General features: G+C 51.4%; 1 protein-coding gene across 3 annotated transcripts; it reads left to right on the top strand.

Moving 5' to 3' along the window:
* Nucleotides 1–2,469: 2,469 nt before the first annotated feature.
* LOC132525809 (26S proteasome regulatory subunit 6A) lies at nucleotides 2,470–24,550 on the top strand. Of its 3 annotated transcripts, XM_060159168.1 has the most exons (14): nucleotides 2,474–2,831; nucleotides 3,408–3,746; nucleotides 18,777–18,854; nucleotides 19,116–19,199; nucleotides 19,821–19,946; nucleotides 20,389–20,493; nucleotides 20,603–20,665; nucleotides 20,933–21,070; nucleotides 21,512–21,655; nucleotides 21,766–21,914; nucleotides 22,794–22,890; nucleotides 23,105–23,250; nucleotides 24,124–24,205; nucleotides 24,362–24,550. In XM_060159168.1, exons 1-14 carry the CDS (start codon nucleotides 2,640–2,642, stop codon nucleotides 24,470–24,472), a joined length of 1,854 nt encoding a protein of 617 aa, XP_060015151.1. In that variant the 5' UTR covers nucleotides 2,474–2,639; the 3' UTR covers nucleotides 24,473–24,550. The 3 variants fall into 3 exon arrangements, with proteins under 3 accessions (XP_060015152.1, XP_060015153.1, XP_060015151.1); XM_060159169.1 differs by lacking the exons at nucleotides 18,777–18,854; nucleotides 19,116–19,199; nucleotides 19,821–19,946; ... (7 more) ...; nucleotides 24,124–24,205; nucleotides 24,362–24,550 and adding exons at nucleotides 9,006–9,164; nucleotides 9,719–9,817; nucleotides 9,897–10,019; ... (1 more) ...; nucleotides 11,562–11,761; nucleotides 12,220–12,530 and having other exon boundaries at nucleotides 2,470–2,831; XM_060159170.1 differs by lacking the exons at nucleotides 18,777–18,854; nucleotides 19,116–19,199; nucleotides 19,821–19,946; ... (7 more) ...; nucleotides 24,124–24,205; nucleotides 24,362–24,550 and adding exons at nucleotides 9,006–9,164; nucleotides 9,719–9,817; nucleotides 9,897–10,019; ... (1 more) ...; nucleotides 11,562–11,761; nucleotides 12,220–12,530 and having other exon boundaries at nucleotides 2,470–2,831.
* Nucleotides 24,551–25,653: the final 1,103 nt, after the last annotated feature.

Raw genomic sequence — 25,653 nt, forward strand, 5'->3', positions numbered from 1 at the left:
ATATAGATGAACCTTAAAAACATTATGCTGAGTGAAAGAAGCCAGTCACAAAAGGCCATATGTTGTATGATTCCATTTATATGAAATGTCCAGAATAGACAAGTCCATAGAAAGTAGATTGTGGTTGCAGAGGTTGTATTCGTTTGCTCAGGCTACCGTAACACTGTGCAACAGACTGGAGGGCTTAAACAATAGAAACTTATTTTCTCACAGTTCTGGAGGCCGGAAGTCAGAGATCAAGGTGTTAAAAGGGTGGGTTTCATTCTGAGGCCTCTCTCCTTGGCTCGTTGATGACCCTCTTTTTCCTCCTCTGTGTGTCTATGTCCTGATCTCTTCTTATGACACTAGTCATATTGGATCAGGGCCCCCTCTAATGACCTCATTTTACCTTTTTAGAGATGGTGTCTCCAGGAAATTCCCTGGCGGTCCAGTGGTTAGGACTCCGTGCTCTCACTGCAGAGGGCCCGGGTTCGATCCCTGGTCAGGGAACTAAAATCCCACAAGCCGGGTGGCACAGCCAAAAAAAAGGTGGTGTCTCCAATAAGGCACATTCCGAGGTTGGGGGGTGCGGTCTACATATCAACACCAACATATGAACGGGGGCACAATTTAGCACCCCATAACACGAAGGAATGGGGGGTGACTGCTAATGAGCACAGGACTTCTTTTCAGGGTGATGAAAATGTTCTGATATTAGAAATTTGTGCTGATCAATGCACAAATTTGTGAATACAGGCACACCTCGAAAATACGGCAGGTTTGGTCCGGGACCACCACAGTAAAGCGAACATCACAATAAAGCAAGTCACATGAAGTTTTTGGTTTCCCAGTGCATATAAAAGTTACGTCTGTGCTATATTGTAGTCTATTAAGTGTGCAATAGCATTATGTCTAAAAACACAATGTTCAGACCTAAACTAAAAAATCTTTTATTGCTAAAAATGCTAACCATCCTCTGAGCCTTCAGTGAGTCATAGTAGTTACATCGAAGATCACTGATTACACCTCACCATAAGAAACATAATAATAAAGAGCTTGACATATTATGAGAATTGCCAAAAGAGAATCGCCAAAATATGACACAGAGACAAGAAGTGAGCATACGTTGTTGGAAAAACGGTGCCGATAGACTTGCTCGACGCTGGTTTGCCACAAATCTTCAATTTGTGAAAAACAAAATATCTGCAAAGTGCAATAAAACACGATATGCTTGTATACTAAAAGCCAGTGTCCACTCTGAAAGGACAAATTTGCCCTGGGGCAAGAAGGAGTCTGGTTTGCAGAGAGGGAAGAGAAAGATGGGGTGAGTCGAGCTGGTGGAGATGGCAGGAGCCTCTCTCAACCCCATGAGCCCCAGTACTTCACTGGTCTGCTCCCTATACAAGACTTTGCCCTTCTCCACTGTGTCTGGCATTTAAACTCATTGTAAGGGACCCTTTCAAACTGGGACTGGGATTGGAATTGGGTATCTTTTAAACCTTCAAAGGGCAACTTCTGTTCCTCATGGGCAGTTTGCCATGGAGCATACGGACGCAGCTCTAGATAACCTCTTGCTTATTGTCACATAGTGTTTCCTGTGTGTCAGGCAGGCACTGTTCTAAGTCCTTGTCAATTACTAAGTCATTTAGTTCCAGCAGACCAGTAAAGGGACTTCCCTGCAGTCCAGTGGTTAAGACTTCGCCTTCCAATGCAGGGGGTATGGGTTCGATCCCTGGTCAGAGAGCTAAGGTCCCACATGGCTCGTGGGCAAAAAGCCAAAACATAAAACAGAAACAATATTGTAACAAATTCAATAAAGACTTTAAAGAATGGTCCACATCAAAAAGAAAGAAATCTTAAAAAAAAAAAAAAATCCAGTAAAGTAGGAACCATTATTCTCCCGCCCAAAGTCACGCTGCCCATGCAGATAATAAACGGCGGAGTCAGAATTCAGACCCTGGCAGCCTGGCTCCAGGGTCCACGCTGTTACCCACCCCACTGTGGGGCTCATAGCAAGCCTGTGGGTTAGGACTTGTTAGCCTATTGCAGCCTCAACTTACAGATGAGGAAACTGAGGCCCAGAGAGGTGAACGACTTGTGGCTGGGGTCGGACTGTGAGTTAGGACACGTTGGGATGGTGTGGGCACGTGCACGGGTAAGGGACCTCGGCGCCCAGTGACTCACAGGAACAGAGCCTGGGGTCGGTGGGTCTGGGGGGAAGGTTGTGATGGGGAGAGGCCCCAGCCTCATCCCTGCTTCTTCCAGCTCTCAGCCCACCCCTGGGGGCGGCTCCTTGGCGAGGCTGCGGGGAGGGCCTGCCCAGCCAGGAGGCTCAGGGCCAGTGTCAGAGGTGCTGAAGAGACGCCCAAGGGGATGCCTGGGGGGGCAGGCACCTTCCTCCCAGCTCGGGGGTGGGTGTGGCAGAGGCCCCGCGTGACCTTGTGGCTGACATTCCTTGGCGGCCACGTGGCCCCAACTGGCAGGGACAGCTGCGGACAGCGACGACCAGCTTTGTTCGCAGGGTGGCGCCGGCTCTCCATCCAGGCCCTGCTCCTTCTGGGGGCTCGGTGGGCAGCTGGCGCTCTGCGGCCCCCTCCATGAGTGTCTAGAGGCACGGAGCCACCAGGGTCTCTCTGGAGGGGGCTCACGGCGCTGGGAGGATGGGGCAGGACCAGACGAAGCAGCAGATCGCGAAGGGGCTCCAGCTGTACCAGTCTAACCAGACAGAGAAGGCGCTGCAGGTGTGGACGAAGGTGCTGGAGAAGAGCTCGGACCTCGTGGGGCGTTTCCGCGTGCTGGGCTGCCTGGTCACGGCCCACTCGGAGATGGGCCGCTATAAGGAGATGCTGAAGGTGGGAGCGCCACGGCCGGGCTGGGAGGGCGGGGCTGGGGCGAGATTTCTCCCAGGCCTCCCAGCCCCCCTCCCGCCTCCTCAGGCTCCCCTGTATCCCACAGGCTAGTGGCTGGGGCCTGAGGCTCTGAATCCACTGGGTCTTGGCTTTGGATTTGGACCTGTGGCCTTGAACTCTGGTGTCTGAAGCTCTGAGACTGAGGTTCTCAGCCTCAGGGTTCGGGGAGCTGAAGGCCAGGTCTCAGAGTCGAGGTTCCAGCCTTCCTGTTTGGGGTTCTGAGTATGAGCCTAGGGGGCGCTGGCTCCAGGTTTGAGGCTGCGGATGGGTGGGTGGTGGAGACTGCAGACCTAGGCTCAGGATGGAGAGGTGGAAGCTGTGGGTCTGGGTTTGGGAGGTGGAGGCTCCTGGGCTGCAGCTTCTGGGGCTTCTGGGACTGGGGAGCAGGGAGCGCATCTGAGGCCGGGGGTGGACGCTCTGGGCCTGAGGCTTTGGGCTGTGAGGCTTGGAGGGACGGAGGCTCGGGTCCCAGGCTCAGGGTCCAGGCTGACGCTCCCGGCCTGCCACCCTGGCGGGCAGTTTGCTGTGGTACAGATCGACACGGCTCGGGAGCTGGAGGATGCCGACTTCCTCCTGGAGAGCTACCTGAACCTGGCGCGCAGCAACGAGAAGCTGTGCGAGTTTCACAAGACCATCTCCTACTGCAAGACCTGCCTCGGCCTGCCCGGCACCCGGGCAGCCACCCAGCTCGGAGGCCAGGTCAGCCTGAGCATGGGCAACGCCTTCCTGGGCCTCAGCCTCTTCCAGAAGGCCCTGGAGAGCTTCGAGAAGGCCCTGCGCTATGCCCACAACAACGATGACACCATGCTCGAGTGCCGTGTCTGTTGCAGCCTGGGCAGCTTCTACGCCCAGGTCAAGGTGGGCCCGGCCCCCCAGGGAGGGCGGTAGAGTCTCGGGCTCCCTGAGAGTCTCCCGTGAGCCACGCTCCCTGTTGCATCACCTCATTCAGTCCTCCCATTTAGGTAGCGATGAGGCAGACGAAAGCCTGGGAGGGAAAAGACAGCCAGGAAGTAAAGACATGGCCAGGCAGGGCAGAGCCAGAATTCAAGCCTTGATCTGTCTGACTTCCTGGGGGAATGGGAAGCTCCTATGTGAGGACAGGCCGTGAACCTGTACTGCCACGTGTTTGCTGTGTGATCTTGGGCAAGTCACCTCTCCTCTCTGAACCTATGAAATGAAGGAGAATGAAACCCACTTTACAGCGTGGTTGTAAGGATTCATTCATCAAATATGTACTGAGCATCTATGATATCCCAGACACTGTTGGCCTAGGGTGCAACAGTGAAAACAACAGCCAAGTCCATGGGTTCATGAACCTTGCATTCTAGCTGGGGGAGAGAGACAAATAAATGCAATCAGCAAATCAAGTATACAGCATGGTGGGAAGTGCCTAGGAAAAAGGCGAGCAGGGAAAGGGGGTTAGAAGTGCTGAGGATGAGGTGTTGCAATTTCAAACAGGGTGGTTGGAAGGCCTTGTAGAGGTGATGTCTGATGTCTTGGAAGAAATGAGAGGGTGAACCATGCAGAAATATGGCAAAAGAATGAAAAAGAGGGAACAGTTAAAGCACAGCTCTGCCCTTGGGGGACCTTACCCAGTATGTTCAAGGAAGGATGGAGGCCAGCATGGCTGCAGCATGTGTGTGAGAAGAAGGTAGGCGGTGGTGGAGTCAGAGAGGTAAGGGGGAAGGGAGATGGCAGATTGAGAAGAAACTGATGGGGTCAATGACCTCAGACTTTTGGTCCTGAGCATTTGCTCTCTTTCCCCCTAGGCATCTAGGCCCATGGGGGATGTTAGTGCCTGGCACATAGTAGATGCTTAAAAAATCCTCGAGAGTGTAAATGCTGATGGATCAGAGGTGGAAGTATGAGGAAGTGAGAGTCATCCACGACCACACTGAGGATTTTGTTTTCAGCAACCAGATGTATGGGGAAGCCATTCAGTGAGATGCAATAGGATTGGAGAGGGATAGGGGTGTTTTATGACCTTTTTTATTATGAAGAAAATTAACCATGCAGGAAAGCAGAATAATGTAATGAATCTCCATATACCCACTACTTAGATTTAACAATTATTAATATTTTGCCATATTTGACTTACATATTTTTCACTGAAGTGTTGTGATACAAAATTATAGACATCATGATTTTTTTTTTTTTTTGCGGTACGCGGGCCTCTCACTGTTGTGGCCTCTCCCGTTGCGGAGCACAGGCTCCGGATGCGCAGGCTCAGCGGCCATGGCTCACGGGCCCAGCCGCTCCGTGGCTTGTGGGATCTTCCCAGACCAGGGCACGAGCCCGCGTCCCCTGCATCGGCAGGCAGACTCTCAACCACTGCGCCACCAGGGAAGCCCCATGATATTTTACCCCGAAGTAATTCTGTATGCATTTCTGAAAAAAAAAAAAAAAAAGAAAGAAAGAAAGACCGTTTTCTGATATAAGGACACTTTCTTACATAATCACAATACTATTTATCACACACACCATATTGAACAATTATCTCTTAAATTTCTCTACTTATCCTGAAAATATGCCTTTATCCTCAGCTTGTTTGAATTGGAATACAAACAAGAACCACACATTGCAGTGGTTATTATGTCTCCCGAGTCTCTTTCTATAGAGAATTCCTACCCTTCCCTTTATTTTCCATGGTTTATTGAGGAAGCCGGATTAATTGCCTTGTAGAATGTTCCATCTCATTGTCTCATTGCTTCCTCAAGGAGTCATGTAAGTTGTTTCTTTGTCTCCATGACTCTCTATGAACTAGAACTTACATAATGACTTGGTAAGCTTTAGGTCACGCATTTTTGGTGAGAATACTATACAAGCGAGGCTGCGTGCTTCATATCACATCATATCGGTAGTTAAGGGAGTGACCACCTGATCCCACTGTTTTCATCCTTGCTGTCTTCCTTTCACGACCGTAGGTTAACTTGTGGGGTGACACTTTGGCTGTGAATATTCAGTTCTGCAACAACATTTTCCGTAATGGTTTGAGCATCCATTGATGTTTGTTGCCTGAATCAATTCTTTCATTTCAACTCTCAGGAAATGGTGATTTCCAAGTTCTATCATGCCTTCTGCAATTATTAGCTGGGATTTTTCTATAAGGGAGAACTTTCCCTCTTTAACTGGAGCTAGTTGATTACGCTGAAATACAGTTCCTTAAGGAAAGGCAGAATAAATACTTTTTCCCTTTCCTTTAATTACCACTTTCCAGAATAATGAGTTGATGTGATAGTTGCCTTCAATGATCACGCTTACTTGTTTTGCTTCCTCTTTTTGTAGTATCGTTGTGAAATCATGGATTTAAAAAAATATTCAGTACTCGTCAGTCAGTTGCAATCATTGTTCCTTTTGATACTCGTATTATCTTAATTTTAGTCGGTGGAATTCTCTTCAGTATGGCTACTGTGTCCTTTTGACGAGACTTCATTTAGTCTTTGAAAGAAAGCATTCTTGTTTTCTGGCACAATAGCCTGTCCCACACTCGTTTTGTATACTGTCGTCCCTCGGTATCTGCGGAGGATTGGTTCCAGGATCCTCCAGGACACCCAAATCCGGGAGTGCTCAAGTCTCTTATATAAAATGGTGTAGTATTTGCATAAAATCTACATACATTCCCTCCACCCCATACTTTAACTCATCTCTAGATTACTTATAATAATACCTAATACAATGTAAATGCTATGTAAATATAAACTGGTGTGTGGCAAATTCCAGTTTTGCTTTTTCGGAACTTTCTGGATTTTTTCCCCCCAATATTTTCAACCCTCGGTTGGTTGAATTCAAGGATGTGGAACCCTCGAATCCAGAGGGCCCACTCTATTTCCTGCTCCAAACCTGGAGCCAGCCATTCCTCCGGGTCCTTTTTTAGTAGGAAATGGTATTTAAAGACCAAACGTGGGCTCTCAGGATGCTCGCGGCTACTGGGTTGTTTTTGCTACTAAATCTCTTCTGTTGTGAGGACAACTGGACTTTATACTGATATTTCCAATTCATATCCAATGTTTCAGGATTTTCCTTAATTTATTTCAGACTTGATTCTCTTTTCTCTTAGACTGAAAATCTTGGTTTCTAAATATTTACTTTATCCTACAAAGTACATAAAAGAATTTCAAAAGACAATACCAATATTGTCTTACTCAAAAAAAAAAAAAAATGATGAATGAGGTTTGATTTCTTTGCCGTTCTTTTGTCTTTATGATATATCCCACTATGACTGAACTGTTCAAGTATATATTTTAAGGTCCTTTGAAATAATAACTTTTCTGTATGGCTATATTAATATATAACATATATAATATAATATATAATATATTAATATATATTATAAAACAATCGTAATATACTATGATAGAATATTATAATATACCTTGATTGTATTATAATATATACTTATGATTAGAATTGATTATAATATTAATATAATGATATACATTAAGGTCATTTGTTTCCATTTTCTATTTTTAGGGTTTTTAAAATTAAATTTAATATTTTAAAGTCTGTAAAACATTTACATGGCTTCAAGTTAAAAAGTACATAGTAGGGACTTCCCTGGTGGTCCAGGTGAGACTCCGTGCTCCCAATGCGGGGGCCCCCAGGTTCGAGCCCTGGTCGGGGAGCTAGATCCCGCATGCGTGCCGCAACCGGGAGTCTGCATGCCCCAACGAGGATCCCGCGTGCCACAGCTAAGACCCGGTGCAGCCAAAAATAAATCAATAAATAATAAATTAATAAAAAGTACCTAGTACAAATTAAGTATGTTAGGAACAGGTTTTTATTGGGGTTACCGAGAGTTCTCTTTTGGTCATATTAACTTGTTAGATATTAAATAAAAATTCAAATAGGTTTTCTACAAAGAAGAACAGAGAAGTGGGGCTGTAGCTAAATGGGACATGAGGTCAAAGAAGGTTATTTGATTTTTTTGTTTTGTTTTGTTTTTCAAATGAGATAAGAAATGCCAGGCTATGATTTTACATTGATAGGAATGATTCAGTAGAAAGAGACTGGGGAGGGGGTTCCAGAGCCCACATGGAGGGGGTCATATTTAATTTGATAGGAGCAGGGAGTAGCAGGAAAGGAGGCAGTGTGGGAACAGATCTGGTGGGTTTGACGGATAAGGTGGATAAGGGAGCTCCTCTCTGATTTTCTTCTCTTTTTTTAAAAATATTTATTTGTTTATTTTTGGCCGCGTTGGGTCTTTGTTGCTGCGCGCGGGCTTTCTCTAGTTACAGCGAGCGGGGGCTACTCTTCGCTGCGGTGCACGGGCTTCTCATTGCGGTGGCTTCTCTTGTTGTGGAGCACGGGCTCTAGGCGCGCAGGCTTCAGTAGTTGTGGTGCACAGGCTAAGTAGTTGTGGCATGCGGGCTCAGTAGTTGTGGCTCGCAGGTTCTGGAGCGCAGGCTCAGTAGTTGTGGTGCACGGGCTTAGTTGCTCTGCGACATGTGGGATCTTCCTGGACCAGGGCCCCTGCATTGGCAGGCGGATTCTTAACCACTGCGCCACCAGGGAAGTCCCTCTTCTGTTTTCTTAATGGTGCATGCATAAGGTGAGCTCATGTGCTAATAATGGACAGGTTGAGAAGACATTTGGAAGTCTGAGGAGAAAGAAAGGTGAGAGGATGATTTCTTTGCCTCAGTGAGTCTGTCCCAATGTTTTTTGAGCTGACTGTGCTGGCAGTCACCGAACATTCAGTGATGACTGGGTGCCAGGGGGCAAACTCCAGTGGGGTTGGAGTGGGCTCTGATATCCCCACCACCACCCTTCTGTGTGTCTCTGAAGCCGAGGGGCCCAACTGGGACTGGGTGAGAGGAGAAGCCAACTGTATTTTCTTCCTTCTCATTCATTCGTTCATTCATTCATTCAATAAATGCTTTAGGCTAAGTGCCAGGAACTGTGCTAGGCTCTTGCCATACATCGGCAAACCAGACGAAAACCCCTGTGTTCATGGAGCCCACGCCTGTGCACTGGCTGTGGCCTCTGTCTGGATCACTCCTTCCCTGGACACCAGAATGAATGCATGAATGAATGAACACGCGGTGGAGCGTTCCACTTGGGGCAGCTCCTGCCATTCAGTGTGCCCCCTCCCAGCCCACCCCCTCCCTGTGTCCCCTGCAGGACTACGAGAAAGCCCTGTTCTTCCCCTGCAAGGCTGCAGAGCTCGTCAACGACTATGGCAAAGGCTGGAGCCTCAAGTACCGGGCCATGAGCCAGTACCACATGGCTGTGGCGTATCGCCTGCTGGGCCACCTGGGCAGTGCCATGGAGTGCTGTGAGGTGGGGCAGCAGGGAATGGGGGCAGTTAGAGGGTGGTAGTGTAGGCAGGGTCTGGGCCCAGTGCCTCTTCCTGCCAACTCAGCCCACTGAGGCCCCCAAGCCTTGCCCCTGGCCCCTCCTCTCTACAGCTGAGCCCCTGAAGGATGTGTTTGCTCCCCAGTCCCCCTGCCCCAAACCTCATTCCCTTCTAGTCTGTTTTCAGGGGAGAGCACTTCCTTCTGTCCCCCAACCCCTGCCAAAAAAAGTGCCCTCATGGGGCACTTTAAGTAGGAAGAGAGCCAGTCTCTGGAGTTCCACTGGTCTGGGTTCGAATCCCAACTTTGCCACTTAATAACCTGGTGACCTTGGTCAAGTCACTTCTGTTCTCAGAGCCTCAGTTTCCAGTGCTGTCAGACCTCAGTGGTTCAGTGCATGGGCCTCAGCACCATGAAAGGTGTATTGGGCTCTGAGGATGTTGGTGACCCTGGACTGCCCATCAGAGGGGCCCAATGGGTGAAGGCACCCCAGTGGTGGGGGGCAGACGAGCAGGTCTGAGTGACCGGCCTCTGTCACAGGAGTCTATGAAGATTGCACTGCAGCATGGGGACCGGCCACTGCAGGCACTCTGCCTGCTCTGCTTTGCTGACATCCACCGGAGCCGTGGGGACCTGGAGGTGAGGTCACCGGGATGCAGGGGGAGGTGGTGCGAGCCTGGTGGCCTGGCCTGACTCCACCCCTGACCTGGCTGTGCAGACAGCCTTCCCTAGGTACGACTCTGCCATGAGCATCATGACCGAGATTGGAAACCGCCTGGGGCAGGTACAGGTGCTGCTGGGTGTGGCCAAGTGCTGGGTGGCCAGGAAGGCGCTGGACAAGGTGAGGTGGACCCCTTTCCTGCAGCTCCCAGCTCTCCCCAGTGCTCCCACTTGAGGCCAGTAGGTCAACCAACAATGTGTGGGTCTGGTTCTGGGCTGGACTCTTTCAGACACTTTGTCTAACCAGCCTCACCCCAGTCCCATGAGGCCAGGGGATTCCAGATCATTTTCCAGGCTCAGAGAAGGTCCATGACTTGCCCGGTCCAACAGCTAGTAAAGGGCTAGGCCTGGGGTTTGCACTCAGGACACTTTAACTGCCTCCTATGATTTCACGACACCTCGTGAAATAGGAATGTTCTTCCCACGCTATATCTGAGTAAACTGAGGCAGCTCTGGTGACTGTACCCCAGCCTTTTCCTCTCATCTTCACACACAGGGCAGCTGCCCACCGGTGCTGCCCTCCCCAGACCCACCCCTCCCTACCCCTTCCTTCCCTGTGCTTCCCTGTGCAGACAGCTCTGCCTGCAGCCCTGGCCTGTGCTCACCTTCCAGGCTCTGGAGGCCATCGAGAGAGCCCAGGACCTGGCCGAGGAGGTGGGGAACAAGGTCAGAACTGAGTCCGTCTGCTGGGTCTGGAGTCAAGAGCCCAAGGTGGGATCTTGGGTGCGTGGGGAGGCCCCCCTGAGCCTGCTCCTGCACTGAGCCTCTCCTGATCTCCAGGAGCCGCCCCCATCGTGCCCAGACCCTGGCTGTTTCTCTTCCCCCCAGAGAGCACTTCGGAGGGCAGGGCAAGAATTCCATAGCTCAGGGGATATCAGAATTCCTCAGAGGTTTCTTGATGGTCATTAAAACTCCTAACAGTGGCCTCCACTCATACAGAGGTGGGCATCACAGGGCTCTTCTAGGTATCGGTTCCAGGCCTCAGTGGCTCCCTGCAAGGTGGGTACAGCAAGCCCCATTTTACAGATGAGGAAAGTGAGGCTCAGAGAGGTGCTAACTCCAAAGCCCGTGTTCCTTTCATAGTACATGTGGCCCCTCCAAATTTGATAATCATATCCAAACCTTTAAATGTTGAAAATAACCTCAGTGTTTCTCGAAGTCTTCTAGAAGATGTGCATTTCTCAGGGATCAGGTGCACAGTCCAATTGAACATGCTAAATATATGTGCCTTGGCTGGATGATACCTGCTCCGGTTTACTCAGATATCTCGGGCTCTTCAGAAGCGCTGATGAGCTGCTGTGTGTATTTAATTAACAAAAACAGGAAAGAAAATTAATTATTATGAGGTCAGTGCAGCAGGTTTGGTCAATAAAATCCTTCAAAAGCATGGAGTCCCCAGCGGGTTCTAGGAGGAAGGATCACCCATCTCACCTACCTCCTTTCTGCGTGAGGGGAAACCAAGGCCCAGAGAGGGCAGGACGCTTTTCCTAGGCCCACCAGCAAGGCAGGAATGCAGCCAGGACAGGACCCCTGTGTACTGACCACCCGGTGGCCCTGTGGGGACAGCTTCTTGGGCTGGGCAAGGAGGGAAGCAGGGCAGCTGCTCACTAGCACTGACTTGTCTCATCCCCACGTCCCGCTCTCCTGGCCGCACCGGCCCCAGCTGAGCCAGCTCAAGCTTCACTGCCTGAGCGAGAGCATCTACCGCAGCAGAGGTCTGCAGCGGGAGCTGCGCGCCCACGTCGTGCGCTTCCACGAGTGCGTGGAGGAGACAGAGCTCTACTGCGGCCTGTGCGGCGAGTCCATAGGCGAGAAGAACAGCCGGCTGCAGGCTCTGCCCTGCTCCCACATCTTCCACCTCAGGTGAGTGCCCCGCCGGTGGGCACGAGGCACTCGGGGCCTCCCTGGGGCCTAGTCACAATAGTGATACGAACAGCAAAGACTTACACAGTGCTTTCGGCATCCCATGCCCGTTCCAAGCGTTTCCTATTAACTCATTGAATCCTCCCAGTAGCCCTATGAAGTGGATGTTCTATTATTCTCCCCAAAGAGGGCCAGAGAGGCATCTCAAAGGTCATGGGATTTAGATGCCCAGGGCCAGAGCTGCCTCCATCACAACCTCCTGACTCCCAGCCCAGGCTCTGCCCTGGAGGCCTCCCCAGGCAGAGTGCGAGGGGCCAGCAGGGCTGCTGGCAGGAGCCTGTGGTGGGGGGGTGGCTGTGGATACCTCCTGCACCTGCAAAGGAAGGAGGAAGAGAGAGGGCCAGGCCCAGGATGGGAGGACAGGCCCGCTGAATGGACAGGGCCCTTTGCTTCCCAAGGTGTCTGCAGAACAACGGGACGCGGAGCTGCCCCAACTGCCACCGCTCATCCATGAAGCCTGGCTTTGTGTGACCCCATCAGGTCGTGGGCTTCTGCCTCGCCTCCCCTGCTCCTTCTCTAGCCTCACGCTGAAGGCCGCCCTGACCAGCTGCGCCTCCAGTACCTGTTTACTCCTGGGGCAGCCTCCAGGGCCTCCTCTGGCCTCAGCCAGGGCATGGGGCCTGCCCACTGCTGCTCCTCCAGGCCCAGCTGCCCTCCCCCACCTCTCTGTACTTTGCTCTTTACAGAAAAATAAACCGTTTGTACCTGGTCCCAGCAATTCTGATTTTCCCTGCCGAGGTCTGACGGGTGGAGGAGAGTGGGAGTGAGGCTCCTCACGTGAGCTTCCTCAGACAAACGTGTCTCTGTGCCCAGATGTAGGAGTTCCTCCAGTTGCCCTTCCAGGTTTGGGGGCTGCCACCGTGAGCCAGAGGCAAGATCCTGCAGGTGAGGAGCACCTTTAAATGCTGACATGCAGGGCTGGAGAGGAAGATGTGATGAACAGTAAACATAGTAAACCAGCAAGGTAGAAAGCCTGTTAGAAAGGTGTTATGGACGGAATTGTGTCCCCCAGATTCATGTGTTGAAGCCCTAACCCCCAGCATGACTATATCAGGAGACAGGGCCTTTAAGGAGGTAATTAGGGTTAAATGAGGTCATGAGGATGGGGCCCTAATCCATTAGGACTGGTGTCCTCATAAGAAGAGGGGGAAACATCAGAGAGCTCTCTCTCTCTCTCTCTGTGCTGCACAGAGAAAAGACTGTCTGAGGACACAGTCTTACTGCAACCATCTGCAAGCCAGGAAGAGAGGCCTCACCAGAAACCTGCTTTCCTGGCACCTTGATGTTGGACCTCCCAGCCACCAGAACTGTGAGGAAATACATTTCTGTTGTTTAAGCCACCCAGTCTGTGGTATTTTGTTATTGTGAAACTAATGGCAGAAACTAGCAGACTAATACAAAAGTGATAAGTGCTTTGGAACAATAAAGAATAGAGCAGCATTCTTCTTCCTCATCTTCATTCCCTTCTCTTCTTGTCAGTCCTAAAACCATTAGGTGGGACAGAGCAAGACAGGCATCCATGTGGAGGGGTGGCCTGGTGTGGGATATCGGAGCCCAACTAGGTGAGGAGAGTGTCCACACAAGGGAAGCCCCAGTGTGGGGAGGTAGAGCCTGTGTGGAGAGAGAAGGGTCCCCACACACACAGGTGCCTCATCCTGAAGTGTAAGAGCCCAAGTAAAGGGAGAAAGGAGTTCACAGGAGGACAAGGCCTGGTGCTGTGTATTGGGGCCAAGAAAGGTGAGGAAGACATCCATGCAGATGGGCAGTCTGGGAGCTGGAGCCTGAACAGGGCAAGGAGGGCAGCTATGCACAGGGCAGCCTGGTGTGGTGTGTCAGAGTCAGAGCAGGGTGATGAGGACACCCTGGAGGAGAAAGGCGTAGCATAGGCGCCTGAGCAAAGTGAGGAGAGCATCCACGTGGTGGTGGTGGGTGGAATATGGTCCAGTGCAGAGTGTCAGAGACCAAGTCAGGTAAGGTGGGCAGCTGGCATGGGCTGTTGGGGCCTAAGTGGGCTAAGGAGAAACCCAAGTGGGAGAAGGTTGGGTGTGAGGTGTCAGAGCTTTCTTTCTTTCTTTCTTTCTTTTTTAACTTTTTGGCTGAGCCACGTGGCTTGTGGGATCCTAGTTCCCTGACGAGGGAGCGAACCCGCACCCTCAGCAGTGAAAGTGCAGAGTCCTTACCACTGGACTACCAGGGAATTCCCTGTTAGAGCTTGAGTAGAGCAAATAGGGCATGCACATGGGGCATTTGAACAAAGATGGATTGAAGAAGGATCTGTGCCTGGAAGGGAGTGGCAATGAGAATTTGATTACATAGAAGGGTTGATCAAATACGTAAACATATTAAAGGTAATGGGTGACAGGTCACTACTGAAGAAGAGAGTTACAAATAAGGAAAGGAAGAAAACCAAAGGGACCCAGTCATATTGAATTGGAATTGTAGAGATTAGTGTGAACTATTGGATTTCTAAATATATAGCTTAATAGAGAAATAAATATAGTTACAAATGTGTGTGTGTGTGTGTGTGTGTGTGTGTGTGCGCGCAAACACTCGTGCCTGGGAGTGACATGCCAGTAGCAATGAGCACATCTAGCACCCCCCGATATTGGCTTCTAAATACCATGTTCCACTACTAGAACCAAGACTCTTTGGAGAAATGGCTGATTCTAGGCCTGGACCAGGGAAATTACAAGATGAACCTGGAATATCTTATGTCAGAAAGCAAAGAAAGCTGAAAGAATGATGAAGATAACCCAAAAGGTCACAGCAGCCAGAATGAATGGGCTCCCACTGGCCCATTAATAATGACTGTCTTAATCAGCTCAGGCTGCCATAACACAATACCATACACTGGGTGGCTAAAACAACTGAAATTTATTTTCTCACAGTTTTGGAGATTGGAAGTACAAGATCAAGGTGCCAGCAGGGTTGGTTCCTGGTGAGGCCCTCTTCCTGGCTTGCAGACAGCCACTTTCTCACTGTGCGCTCACATGGCGTTTTCTCTGTGCTTATGTATAGAGAGGGAGAGAGCAAGATCTTCCTCTCTTCCTCTTCTTATCAGGTCACTAATCCCATCATGAGGTCCCCACCCTCCTGACCTAATTGAACCCTAATTACCTCCCAAAGATCCCATCTCCAAATACCTTACATTGAGGGTTAAACCTTCAGCATATGAATTTGGAGGTGGGGATGCAAACATTCAGTCCATAGCAATGATTTATTGGATAAAACAAGAATCCATACTGATGTAAATAAATAAATGAATACATTAAAAATTTGATGAAGAAGAATGGGATAGTTACATAGTTCCAAAGTACTTCCCCACAAAATAGTTATTAATTTCAAGGGGAAAACAATTAACCTCATAGTGGAGAAGGTTTGCAGATACGAGATTAATCAAGTGAGAAAGGTTAACATCTCCAGTAATGGGACAAAATGAAATCAACTGCTACCTGAATGAATGGAGTGAGAAACTGAGTATCTCTATTCCTGCAAAGATGAATCACCTGAATGTAAAATCATGAGGAAACACCAGATAAACACAAATTTAGAAATATTCTACAGAGTAACTGTAATCTTCAAAAGTGTCAAGGTTATGAAGCCAAGGAAAGACTGAGAAACAATTCCAGATTGAAAGAAACTAAAGAACTACAACTAAATACAATGCCTAATTCTGGTCTTGATTCTGGACTGGATCCAAGTCCAGAATCAGTATGTCCTTTAATGCTATGAAGGACATTTTTGGGACAGTTGGTGGAATTTGAATGCAGTCTGAGGATTAAATGGTAGAAACATATCAAGGTTAACTTCCTGATGTTGAAGGTTGTATTGTGCTTAAGTATGAAAATGTCCTGGATTGTAGGAAATTCCCACCAAAGTATTTGAGGTGATGTGGTATCCCATCAGCAATTTTCCCACAAATGATGCAAGAAAAAAAATTATTTGCACTGTATTTGCAACTTTTCTTTAGGTTTGAGATTATTTTCAAACTAAAAATATATAATTAAAAAAAAAAAAAGAGCAGACTTCCTTGGTGGTCCAGTGGTTAAGACTTTGTTCTCCCAATGCAGGGGGAACGGGTTCGATCCCTGGTTGGGGAGCTAAGATCCCACATGCTTGGTGCGGCCAAGAGAAAAAAAAAAAATGTGGAGTTTTTGGGCTTCCCTGGTGGTGCAGTGGTTGAGAGTCCGCCTGCCGATGCAGGGGATACGGGTTTGTGCCCCGGTCCGGGAAGGTCCCATATGCCGCAGAGCGGCCAGGCCCGTGAGCCACCGCCGCTGAGCCTGCGCGTCCAGAGCCTGTGCTCCACAACGGGAGAGGCCACAACAGTGAGAGGCCCGCGTATCGCAAAAAAAAAAAAAAAAAGAAGAGCAGCACAGGGTAAGGGGTTGAGGAGTGTGGGGACAGGAAGGACCCAGCAGGGCAGGCTGCAGCATTAAAAGGCTGTGAGTGTGGGTCTGGATGAGAAGGAGGTATTTGAGCAAAGACTTGAAGGAGCAAAGGTAAGGGAGTGAAGCAAGAAAATATCCTGGAAAGAACATTCCAGGAGAATGGAACAGAGTCCAAGATAGGAGCTGGCCTGGCCTGGTCACGGAGCAGCAAGGAGCCCTGTAACTGTGAGCAGGGAGGGAAGGAGTGGGAGTCGAGGTCCCGGAGAAAATCGTGGGAGAGCAAAGACCTGCAGGGCCCTGGGCCTTTGTAGGGATCTGGGGCCGTTGTAGAGACCTTGGCTTTTACTCTGAGTCTCGCAGCTGCTGCAGGGTTTTGAGCAGAGGAGTGACATGATCTGATGAGGCTTTAAGATAATTCCTTTGGTTGCTGTGTTGAGAACAGACTACACAAGACAACTGGCCTGGATGCTTCAAAAATGTTGATGTCATGAAAGACCAGAAAAGGTTGGGGGACTGTTCCAGACTAAAGGAGGCTAAAGAGACCTGACAACTGAATGCAGTGTATGATCCTTGACTTGATACAGGATTTTTTAAAATTTAATTTAATTTAATTTAATTTTTATTTTTTGCGGTACGCGGGCCTCTCACTGCTGTGGCCTCTCCCGTTGTGGAGCACAGGCTCCGGACGCGCAGGCTCAGTGGCCATGGCTCACGGGCCCAGCTGCTCCGCAGCATGTGGGATCTTCCTGGACCGGGGCATGAACCTGTGTCCCCTGCCACCAGGGAAGCCCAGGATTTTTTTTTAAAGGCTGTAAGGGATGTTTTGGAGATGACTGGAGAAATTTTAATATGGATTATATATTAGATACTACTGCATCAATATTAAATTCTTTAGGTATGACAATATATTATGCTATAATGTGTTGTAGTTACATATTAGAAGGTCTTTACTCTTAGGAGACACAAGCTGAAATATTAGAGGTGAAGTGTCATGATGTCTTCAACTTACTTTGAAATGGTCCAGGAAAACACACATACACAAACAGAGCAAAAGCAAATGCAAAATGTAATCAATTAGTGAATCTAGGTGAAAGATATACAGGTACTCATCGTCTATTCTTTCAACTTTTTAATATATTTAACATTTTTCACAATAACAGACTCTAAGAGGTATATTCATCAGGGTTCTCCAGCTCTAATAGGAGTCATATATTATATATATATAAAGAGATTTATTATAAGGAATTGGCTTACACAATTATGGAGTTGGGAAATCTCCATGGTCTGTAGGGTAAATTGTCAAACTGGAAACCCAGGAATGCTGATGGTTTAGTTCCAGTCTGAATCAGAAGGGCTGAGAACCAGTAGAGCTGATGGTGTAAATTCTAGTCTGAAAGCTAGCAGACACAAAACCCTATAAGAGATGATATTTCAGGGCTTCCCTGGTGGCTCAGTGGTTGAGAATCTGCCTACTAATGCTAGGGGACACGGGTTTGAGCCCTGGTCTGGGAGGATCCCACATGCCGTGGAGCAACTAGGCCCATGAGCCACAACTACTGAGCCTGCGCGTCTGGAGCCTGTGCTCCGCAACAAGAGGCCGCAATAGTGACAGGCCCGTGCACCGCGATGGCCCCCGCTTGCCACAACTAGAGAAAGCCCTCACGCAGAAACGAAGACCCAACACAGCAAAAATTAATTAATAAATAAACTCCTACCCCCAACATCAAAAAAAAAAAAAGATGATATTTCAGTTCAAGTCCCAAGCCTGGAAAAGACCCATGTCCCAGCTCAAGGCCGTCAGGCAGGAGAAGGTCCCTCTATCTAAGGGGATGGTCAGGTTTTTGTTCTATTCAGGCCTTCAACTGATTGGACGAGGCCCACCCACTGTGGGGAATCCCCTAATTCCTAACTGGGCCAGATTTTGAGGTTGAAAACCCCCTTCAAAAGCACTTTTTCAGAGCTTCCCTGGTGGCGCAGTGGTTGAGAATCCGCTTGCCGATGCAGGGAACACAGGTTCGTGCCCCAGTCCGCGAAAATCCCACATGCCGTGGAGCGGCTGGGCCCGTGAGCCATGGCCGCTGAGCCTGCGCTTCCGGAGCCTGTGCTCCGCAACGGGAGAGGCCACAACGGCGAGAAACCCCCGTACCACAAAGAAAAAAAAAGGAAAAAAAAAAAAGCACCCTTTCAGTTACCCGCCAGATTAGGACTACATTTCCCAAGGGCCCTGCGGGGCGCTCTCGTATTTTCTCCCTCTCCTTTTCATTTGTTATCCAGGCCCCGCCCCACTGCTCGTGCCAGCCAATAGCGAATTCGCCTCTCGCTCCGGCATCAACAGGACTGGGGCGAGAACATTTCAGGAGCCGTGGGGGCGGGTCCTGTGGTCTCGGCTTCATCTTTTAATTCGGAGAAGCAGTTTCGCCGTGGCAACTGGCCCAAGCTAATTTCGTCAAGAGTCAGGACTTGGAGAAGGAGTCTAGCACTAATCAAGAGCAGGCGTGAGGAGAGATAATAATAACCTTTCGCCCAGGCTACTGCCCAGTCTGATCTTCGGCCTTCTCTTGCAGGGGGTGAATCTGCTGCCGAAACTCGAGAGTCCAGTGACTCGGCAGGAGAAGATGGCGACCGTGTGGGATGAGGCTGAGGTGCGCGCCGGGAGAGCTGGGGGCTCTGGAGCTGGGGCCAGTGGAGAGACGCACGTGGCGGAAGCGGAGGCGGTGGCTGGGGGGGTTTCAAGCTCTAGCCCGGTCCCGGGGTTGGTACCGCTTGGGGTGTGGGCAGGCGTCCCGACTCCTCCATTCTGGTTTTATGGGCGGGGAGTGGGCTAACTGAGGCTGTGAGTGGGCTTACTTGCAGTCCTGAGTTAACTAACCTGACTTTAAGAAAGACGAATTTGTTTTGCACAGCAAGATGGAATCGGGGAGGAGGTACTCAAGATGTCCACAGAAGAGATCATCCAGCGCACACGGCTGCTGGACAGTGAAATCAAGGTGGGCGCACAGCCCCTATGTCAGGCAGTGAAGCCCGCACACAGCAGGCCCTGGTGATCCACCTGCCTCGCTCACGTCGTTTTCGGCCTCCCTAGGCGAGGCGTGGGGACCGCGGTTTCCTTCTTGGACCAGGAAAAAAGAAAACTAAGCTTTAAAAGGGACCAGAAGAGGGACAGGGTGATGGGAAACCAGGCCTGAGAGAAGGAATCATCAGACTGCCTTTCCCAGCAAGGTCTTTAAGTATTCCTCTCAAGAATCCTTTTAGGAAATCCCCATTTTACAGATGAGGAAACTGAGGCTCAGAGAGTTTTTGTTTGTTTTACTGTGGTGAAGGACGCAGCCTGTAACAAAGTTAGAACCTAAAATCTGTTTGCGTGACTCAAAGTCTTGCTCTTTTCCCTTTAGTACAACTAATACTTCACCAGGAGGTTTCCACACTGGTCTCCTGTTCTGACCTCTGCTGGTTGTGGACGCAGGTGCTGAGCATTCAGAGAGCCTTAGAGCTGAGTGAAGGGGGGCAGGAGGGTCCCCCAGGCAGCCTGGATAAGGCTCACCAATTACAAGGCCCTAGGATAAGCTGAGCTAAAGCTGAATATTTGCCTCCAATCACCCTCATCCCAGATCATGAAGAGCGAAGTGTTGCGAGTCACCCACGAGCTCCAAGCCATGAAGGACAAAATCAAAGAGAACAGTGAGAAAATCAAGGTGAACAAGACTCTGCCGTACCTGGTCTCCAACGTCATCGAGGTGTGTGTGTATGTGGAGGGGAAGAGAGGGGTCAGTGGGGCTGGGGACAGCCTGTGATGGGCCCACTGGGGAAAGAGTGGGTGGGTGTTTGGAGGCCTAAACTGCATGTAAGAGCTAAACCTCCTAGGGTTTCCTCTCCAGTGTGCATTTCCAGGGAGATAATATAGGGCCTGAAAAAGCCTTGGAAGCCTCGCATGTTTCCTTTTCTACTGGTTATTTTTCCCTGGGGGTACATGAGTTCTGCAGAGAAGCAACACCTGAGCAGAGGTCTTACTAATCTGGTTTATTAACCACACCTTTGCTGGGCTCAGGGCTAGTCTGCGGAGTGAGGTAGGGACGGCCAGCCCTGCCAGTGTTGAGATTGTCGCAGCCTCAGAAGCACTGGGCTCTGGAGAGTTCAAGGAACTGAGCTGGGCTTGATCTGAGCTTTTTCCTTTCCCAGCTCCTAGATGTTGATCCCAACGATCAAGAGGAAGATGGTGCCAATATTGACCTGGATTCCCAGAGGAAGGGCAAGTGTGCAGTGATCAAAACCTCTACACGACAGGTGAGGCTGGCCCAGCCATAGGAGAACTGAGGAGGGTGAGGGGTGGATGTGGGACAGGGAGCCTTACTAAGGGCAGTAACTGAGGCTGCACCTGGAATCTTCCCTACAGACATACTTCCTGCCTGTGATTGGGTTGGTGGATGCTGAAAAGCTGAAGCCAGGAGACTTGGTGGTGAGTGGTGTCCCTGAGCCCAGGCAGGGCTTTTCCAGCGAGGTTTCTCCCACTGACTAGCTGACCCCCTGCCCCAGGCCCAGGTCATTGTTGGTCCTGAATGTCTGCAGAGCAGCCTGCAGAGTCTGAGAGCATGTCTGCCTGCTCTTTGATTCTTGTGTTGCCCACTCTCCTATCTTGCCTTTCATTCTGCAGACAACTGTCACCCAGCCACTTAGGTAGGCCTTGAGCTGAGACAACTCTGAAGTCTTTGTGCTGTGTCCCCAGGGTGTGAACAAAGACTCCTATCTGATCCTGGAGACCCTGCCCACAGAGTACGACTCGCGGGTGAAGGCCATGGAGGTGGACGAGAGGCCCACAGAGCAATACAGTGACATCGGGGGCCTGGATAAGCAGATTCAGGAGGTGAAGGAGGCATGGCAGCCTCACCAGCCTTTTGTATTTCTCTACTTCAGTGACCAGAGCACTTTACCCCAGTGTGCCTCTTATCCTCATAGCATCCTAGGGAGGCAAGGAGGAGACCACGTAACAGTTTAGGAGATTGAGATCTCCTAAACTGAATGACTTGCCCAGGATCACAGAAGGTTAGGGCCAGAGCCAGGACTGGAACTCAGGCTCCTTTTTCTTGGCCCAGTGCCTTTTCTACCACATCCATCTGTTCCCGGGGAGTCCAGAGCCAGCTGTGGTGGGAGCGAGCATTCTGTGTCCTCCGGATGTGGGGGAAGGAGAGGGCAGTGTCTCTGAATTGGAGTAGGAGGGTTACAGGTAGGGGTTGAAGCTATTCAGCGTTGGACTGTAGGAGCCCACAGGGCTTCACTGTCCTCACCCAGGACTTCTTCCTGGCAGCTGGTGGAGGCCATCGTCCTGCCAATGAACCACAAGGAGAAGTTTGAGAACTTAGGGATCCAGCCTCCAAAGGGGGTGCTAATGTACGGGCCCCCAGGTACGGGGAAGACCCTGCTGGCCCGGGCCTGTGCTGCACAGACCAAGGTGAGTGCTTTGGGAGGGATGAGGAGGCCAAAGCTCTGCCAATGGGCTCAGGTCGAAGGGGCTTCTCGTCGCGCCTTTGGCCTGATCTGTCAACCCCACCCCCGCCCCAGGCCACCTTCCTGAAGCTGGCTGGCCCCCAGCTGGTGCAGATGTTCATTGGGGACGGTGCCAAGCTAGTCCGGGATGCCTTTGCCCTGGCCAAGGAGAAGGCTCCATCCATCATCTTCATCGATGAGCTGGACGCCATCGGCACCAAGCGGTGAGGGGGTGCTGAGTGCCACCAAGGGGGTTGTTGCCAATTCCAGCTCTCCCGCCCTGTTCCCTCCTCCCCCGGGATGGTGGAGGCTCTGTTCTTGTGGTTGTACTTCTTAAGTTCTCTTCTAAGTAGCCTCCCTGCTTCGTTTCTTTTCCCCTGACCATCCTTTCTCCTCACAGCTACCAGCATGTTCCTTTCACAACTTCACTCAGCTGCACCCACAGTCCCTCACGCAAACAGATCCTGCTTTTCCTTCCTGGGCCTCCCCATTGCTTCTTGGGATAAATGCTGGGCTTGCCGTGGCCTGCAGGGCCCCCGCGTGGCTGCCCCTGCTCCCCCGCAGCTTCATCCTGTCCCTGCCTTCCCCGTCCCTCTGGCTTCCCTCCACAGTGGCCCCTCAGTTTGCAGGCCCAGTCTGGTGGGAGAGATTTTGCACCTGCTCTTTCCTCTCCGGAATGTGCTTTTCTTTTTCCCCTGTTCTCCATTGGCTGGTTGCCCAGCCGATGTGTTTTCAGCCTTCAGATCTCAGCCTGAGGGGACATTTCCTCAGGGACGCTTGCCTGGGCTCCCTGTCACGTGCTAAGTCTGGGCCAGACCTTTGTATTTCTAAGTTTTAGCTCAGATATGATGACACATTCATTAGGGGCATAGGCCAGGCAGTGGATTTCGCTCACTGTTTTATCTTAAGCCCAGCACCTGATCCCAGGAGCTTCTCCAGTCCCTGACACCATTTCTGTGCTGGTCCCTGGGCTGGGGGCCCCAAGTTGAGTGAGACTTTTCCCTGCCCTGGATGGGTTGGGTTGGGCTTCTGGTGGTAGAGGAGAGGAGGGCTCTCCCTGAGCTGTGTCCTCACCGGTGTGTTGGACCTCCTGTGTGCCCCAGCTTTGACAGTGAGAAGGCCGGGGACCGGGAGGTGCAGAGGACGATGCTGGAGCTTCTGAACCAGCTGGACGGGTTCCAGCCGAACACCCAAGTGAAGGTGAGTATTGTCACTTCACAGGTGAAGAACGTGGGGCTTAGAGGTCAGGGGATCTTCTCTGTCATCTAGCTGATGGAGCTAGAATTAGAATTGGGGTCGGTGTTGAATATTCCCTGCCGTTTCATATGGACCCTGAGCTACCTCTTTGCCCGTCGTGGCCATGACTGTTGCCTGTCTGTGAACCCTTCAAGTTTCTGCTTCTCCTGTTGCTCAGGTAATTGCAGCCACTAACAGGGTGGACATCCTGGACCCTGCCCTGCTCCGCTCAGGCCGCCTGGACCGCAAGATCGAGTTCCCGATGCCCAACGAGGAGGCCCGGGCCAGAATCATGCAGATCCATTCCCGAAAGATGAATGTCAGGTGGGCAAAGACACGAGCAAGGCGCTGAGACCTGAAGGGGCAGCAGCAGAGCTGTCTCTGTCCTCCTCTTTGTACTGACCTTCCCCAGGCCTAGCTTCTCCCCCTCTCCATGTCCCTTTCACACCGAGCACTGTTCCACACGCTGGCCTCCATTTCTCCCCAGGTGCCCGACAGAGAATCGTGCTGGGGCCCAGGCCCCAACTGAAGGTGCTCTGCTCCTTCGGGCCCACCTGCACACCCCCCCACACAGCCCTCCCCCATGGTCGGAAGGTGTGCAGGCTGGAGGCCCTGTTTCCTGGCCACCCCTGCCCCAGCAGATGAACGCAGCCCAGCATGGCCCAGGGCAGTCCTGCCAGGGGCCAGGTGGACCTGGGTTCAGATCTGTGTGACCATCAGCAGGTGGCGTGACCTCTCTAAGCCTCAGTTTTCTTATCTGGGACTTGGGGATAAGGGCTCCGACCTCACGGGGTTGCAGCAATGTCAAGTGCAGTACTTGCGCGTGAGATCAGTAAGTGGCAGCAGCAGTGCTGTGCTGATGCAGGGCCCGCGCTGCTGGGGAGACAGAGAGATGGCTCTTCTGTCTCCACAGCCTCCTGTTCCCCTGCCTCAGGCTGAATTCCCGAGTCTCAGGTGCAGGCTTCTAGAATGCTAGCGCCCAGGAGACACTAGGAGTAGCTTGGTCTAATCTGCTTTGACCTACCTGCGTTCCTCTCCCCCTTGTGTGGAGAAGAGAACAAGGCACAGTGGGGAAGGGAGTCGCCCGTGATGGCGGCGAGTTGACCTCGCTGCTTGACGGAGGCACGTGGGAGGACGTGGGCTCCCCCACCCACTCCCGTAAGTGGCTGAACCCTGTGATACCTCCCCACCTCCCAGCCCTGACGTGAACTACGAGGAGCTGGCCCGCTGTACAGACGACTTCAACGGGGCCCAGTGCAAGGCCGTGTGTGTGGAGGCGGTGAGTGGTGGGCCGAGCGGCTGGGCGCTTTGTGCCTCCTCCCCTGGGCAGGCTGCTGGGGGCTGCTGAGGGGAAGAGGCTGAGAAGGTGGAGGCCTCTGGGAGCCGGGCTGGGCGTCTGGGGAGGCACCCTAGAGCCTGTCTGTGCTGGCTGCAGGGCATGATCGCGCTGCGCAGGGGCGCCACAGAGCTCACCCACGAGGACTACATGGAGGGCATCCTGGAGGTACAGGCCAAGAAGAAAGCCAACCTGCAGTACTACGCCTAAGGGGTCGCCTGCCACACCTGTTCTCTGGCCTCTTGCTGGTTAAAATTCGTAATAAAGGATGGTTTCAGGTTCCTGCCACCACCTGTCTGGCTCGCCTTCCCTGGGCTCTGGGTAGAGGAGTGGGGGCAGATGCAGGAGGCCCCTTCCCCAGGTGCTCCTACCCGAGACAGCCGAGGGCCTCAAACGCCTTGTCGGGGTGAGGCCCTCTTGGAGGGGTGGGCGTGTGCCACAGCTGTTCCCCGGGGTCTTCTGCCTCCTCCATCATGTCCCTCCAGACCACTCTCTCCACACTCCCTGACCCGCCTCTCTGAGTTTTGAGGCCTGTGGTGCTGCCCCCCCCCTCTAGTATGAGGGGCCTGAAGGGAAGCCAGACTAGTTTTTCCTTCTTTTTTGAATTTCGGTGCTTTGGCCCTAGGCCTCGCTTCCTTATAAAGCCCTGGCTCTGGGTCTTTGCTCCCTTGTTTCCTGGCCCCCAAGCCTCCTGTTTCTCTACACGTTCCTTTTAGCTGTTGGCCCGTTTCCTCTGGCTGAAAAATCAATGTTGAGCAGGATCTACTCCGAGAGCCCTTCTAGGCCTAAGCGTGGTCATGCTGTGTTCTCTCCCACCCCCAGTTCTGCCGTCAGCCCCACATCCCGTCAGTTTCCTTTACCATCTTGGTGGTCCTCTTCTGTCTACCAGCCTTCCAGCTCCCCGACCTGGAACCTGACCTCGTGGTTCACCGTTCACTGAGCGCTCACCCTGAGCCACATGCTATGCAGGTCGTGTGCATGGTTTTATCTAGTTAATCACAGCAACTACCAATAGGGTAGCCCCGCTTTAGAGATGCATTTCGAGCAACTGGGCCAGGATTGCACAACTCTTAGATGGCATAGCTAGGCTTCAAACCCAGGACTAAGAATAAAGCCTGGTTTATGTTGTGCTGTCTTAGCAGCTTTAACCACCCCCTGAATGGCCTTTCAAAGCAGCAGCCCTTTAGAACTCTCCATCAGCTCTCACTTGCCCCCTGGCAGAAGCCCTTTACCCTCCTTTTTCCATTACCTCCCCTGAAGGGACATGCCCACAGTCACAGAGCTACTGACTGCCGGCCTGTCTGGAGTTCCCCTCTCTCTAGTCCCACCGCCTCCAAGCCGCCATCCTGAGTGTCAGGGTGCACCCCCATTGCGCTCTCCTTGGTGATCCC

This window comes from Lagenorhynchus albirostris, chromosome 9 (genome assembly GCF_949774975.1).
Source record: "Lagenorhynchus albirostris chromosome 9, mLagAlb1.1, whole genome shotgun sequence".
In the NCBI taxonomy this organism is placed as follows: domain Eukaryota; kingdom Metazoa; phylum Chordata; class Mammalia; order Artiodactyla; family Delphinidae; genus Lagenorhynchus; species Lagenorhynchus albirostris.

Excerpts from the sequence above, each read along its gene's own strand:
- LOC132525809 (XM_060159168.1), top strand. The coding sequence starts at position 2,640 with ATGGGGCAGGACCAGACGAAGCAGCAGATCGCGAAGGGGCTCCAGCTG. Across the intron at positions 3,747-18,776 it reads GCTTCTACGCCCAGGTCAAG|GGGGTGAATCTGCTGCCGAA; the intron begins GTGGGCCCGGCC and ends CTTCTCTTGCAG. Across the intron at positions 21,071-21,511 it reads TGGATAAGCAGATTCAGGAG|CTGGTGGAGGCCATCGTCCT; the intron begins GTGAAGGAGGCA and ends TCTTCCTGGCAG.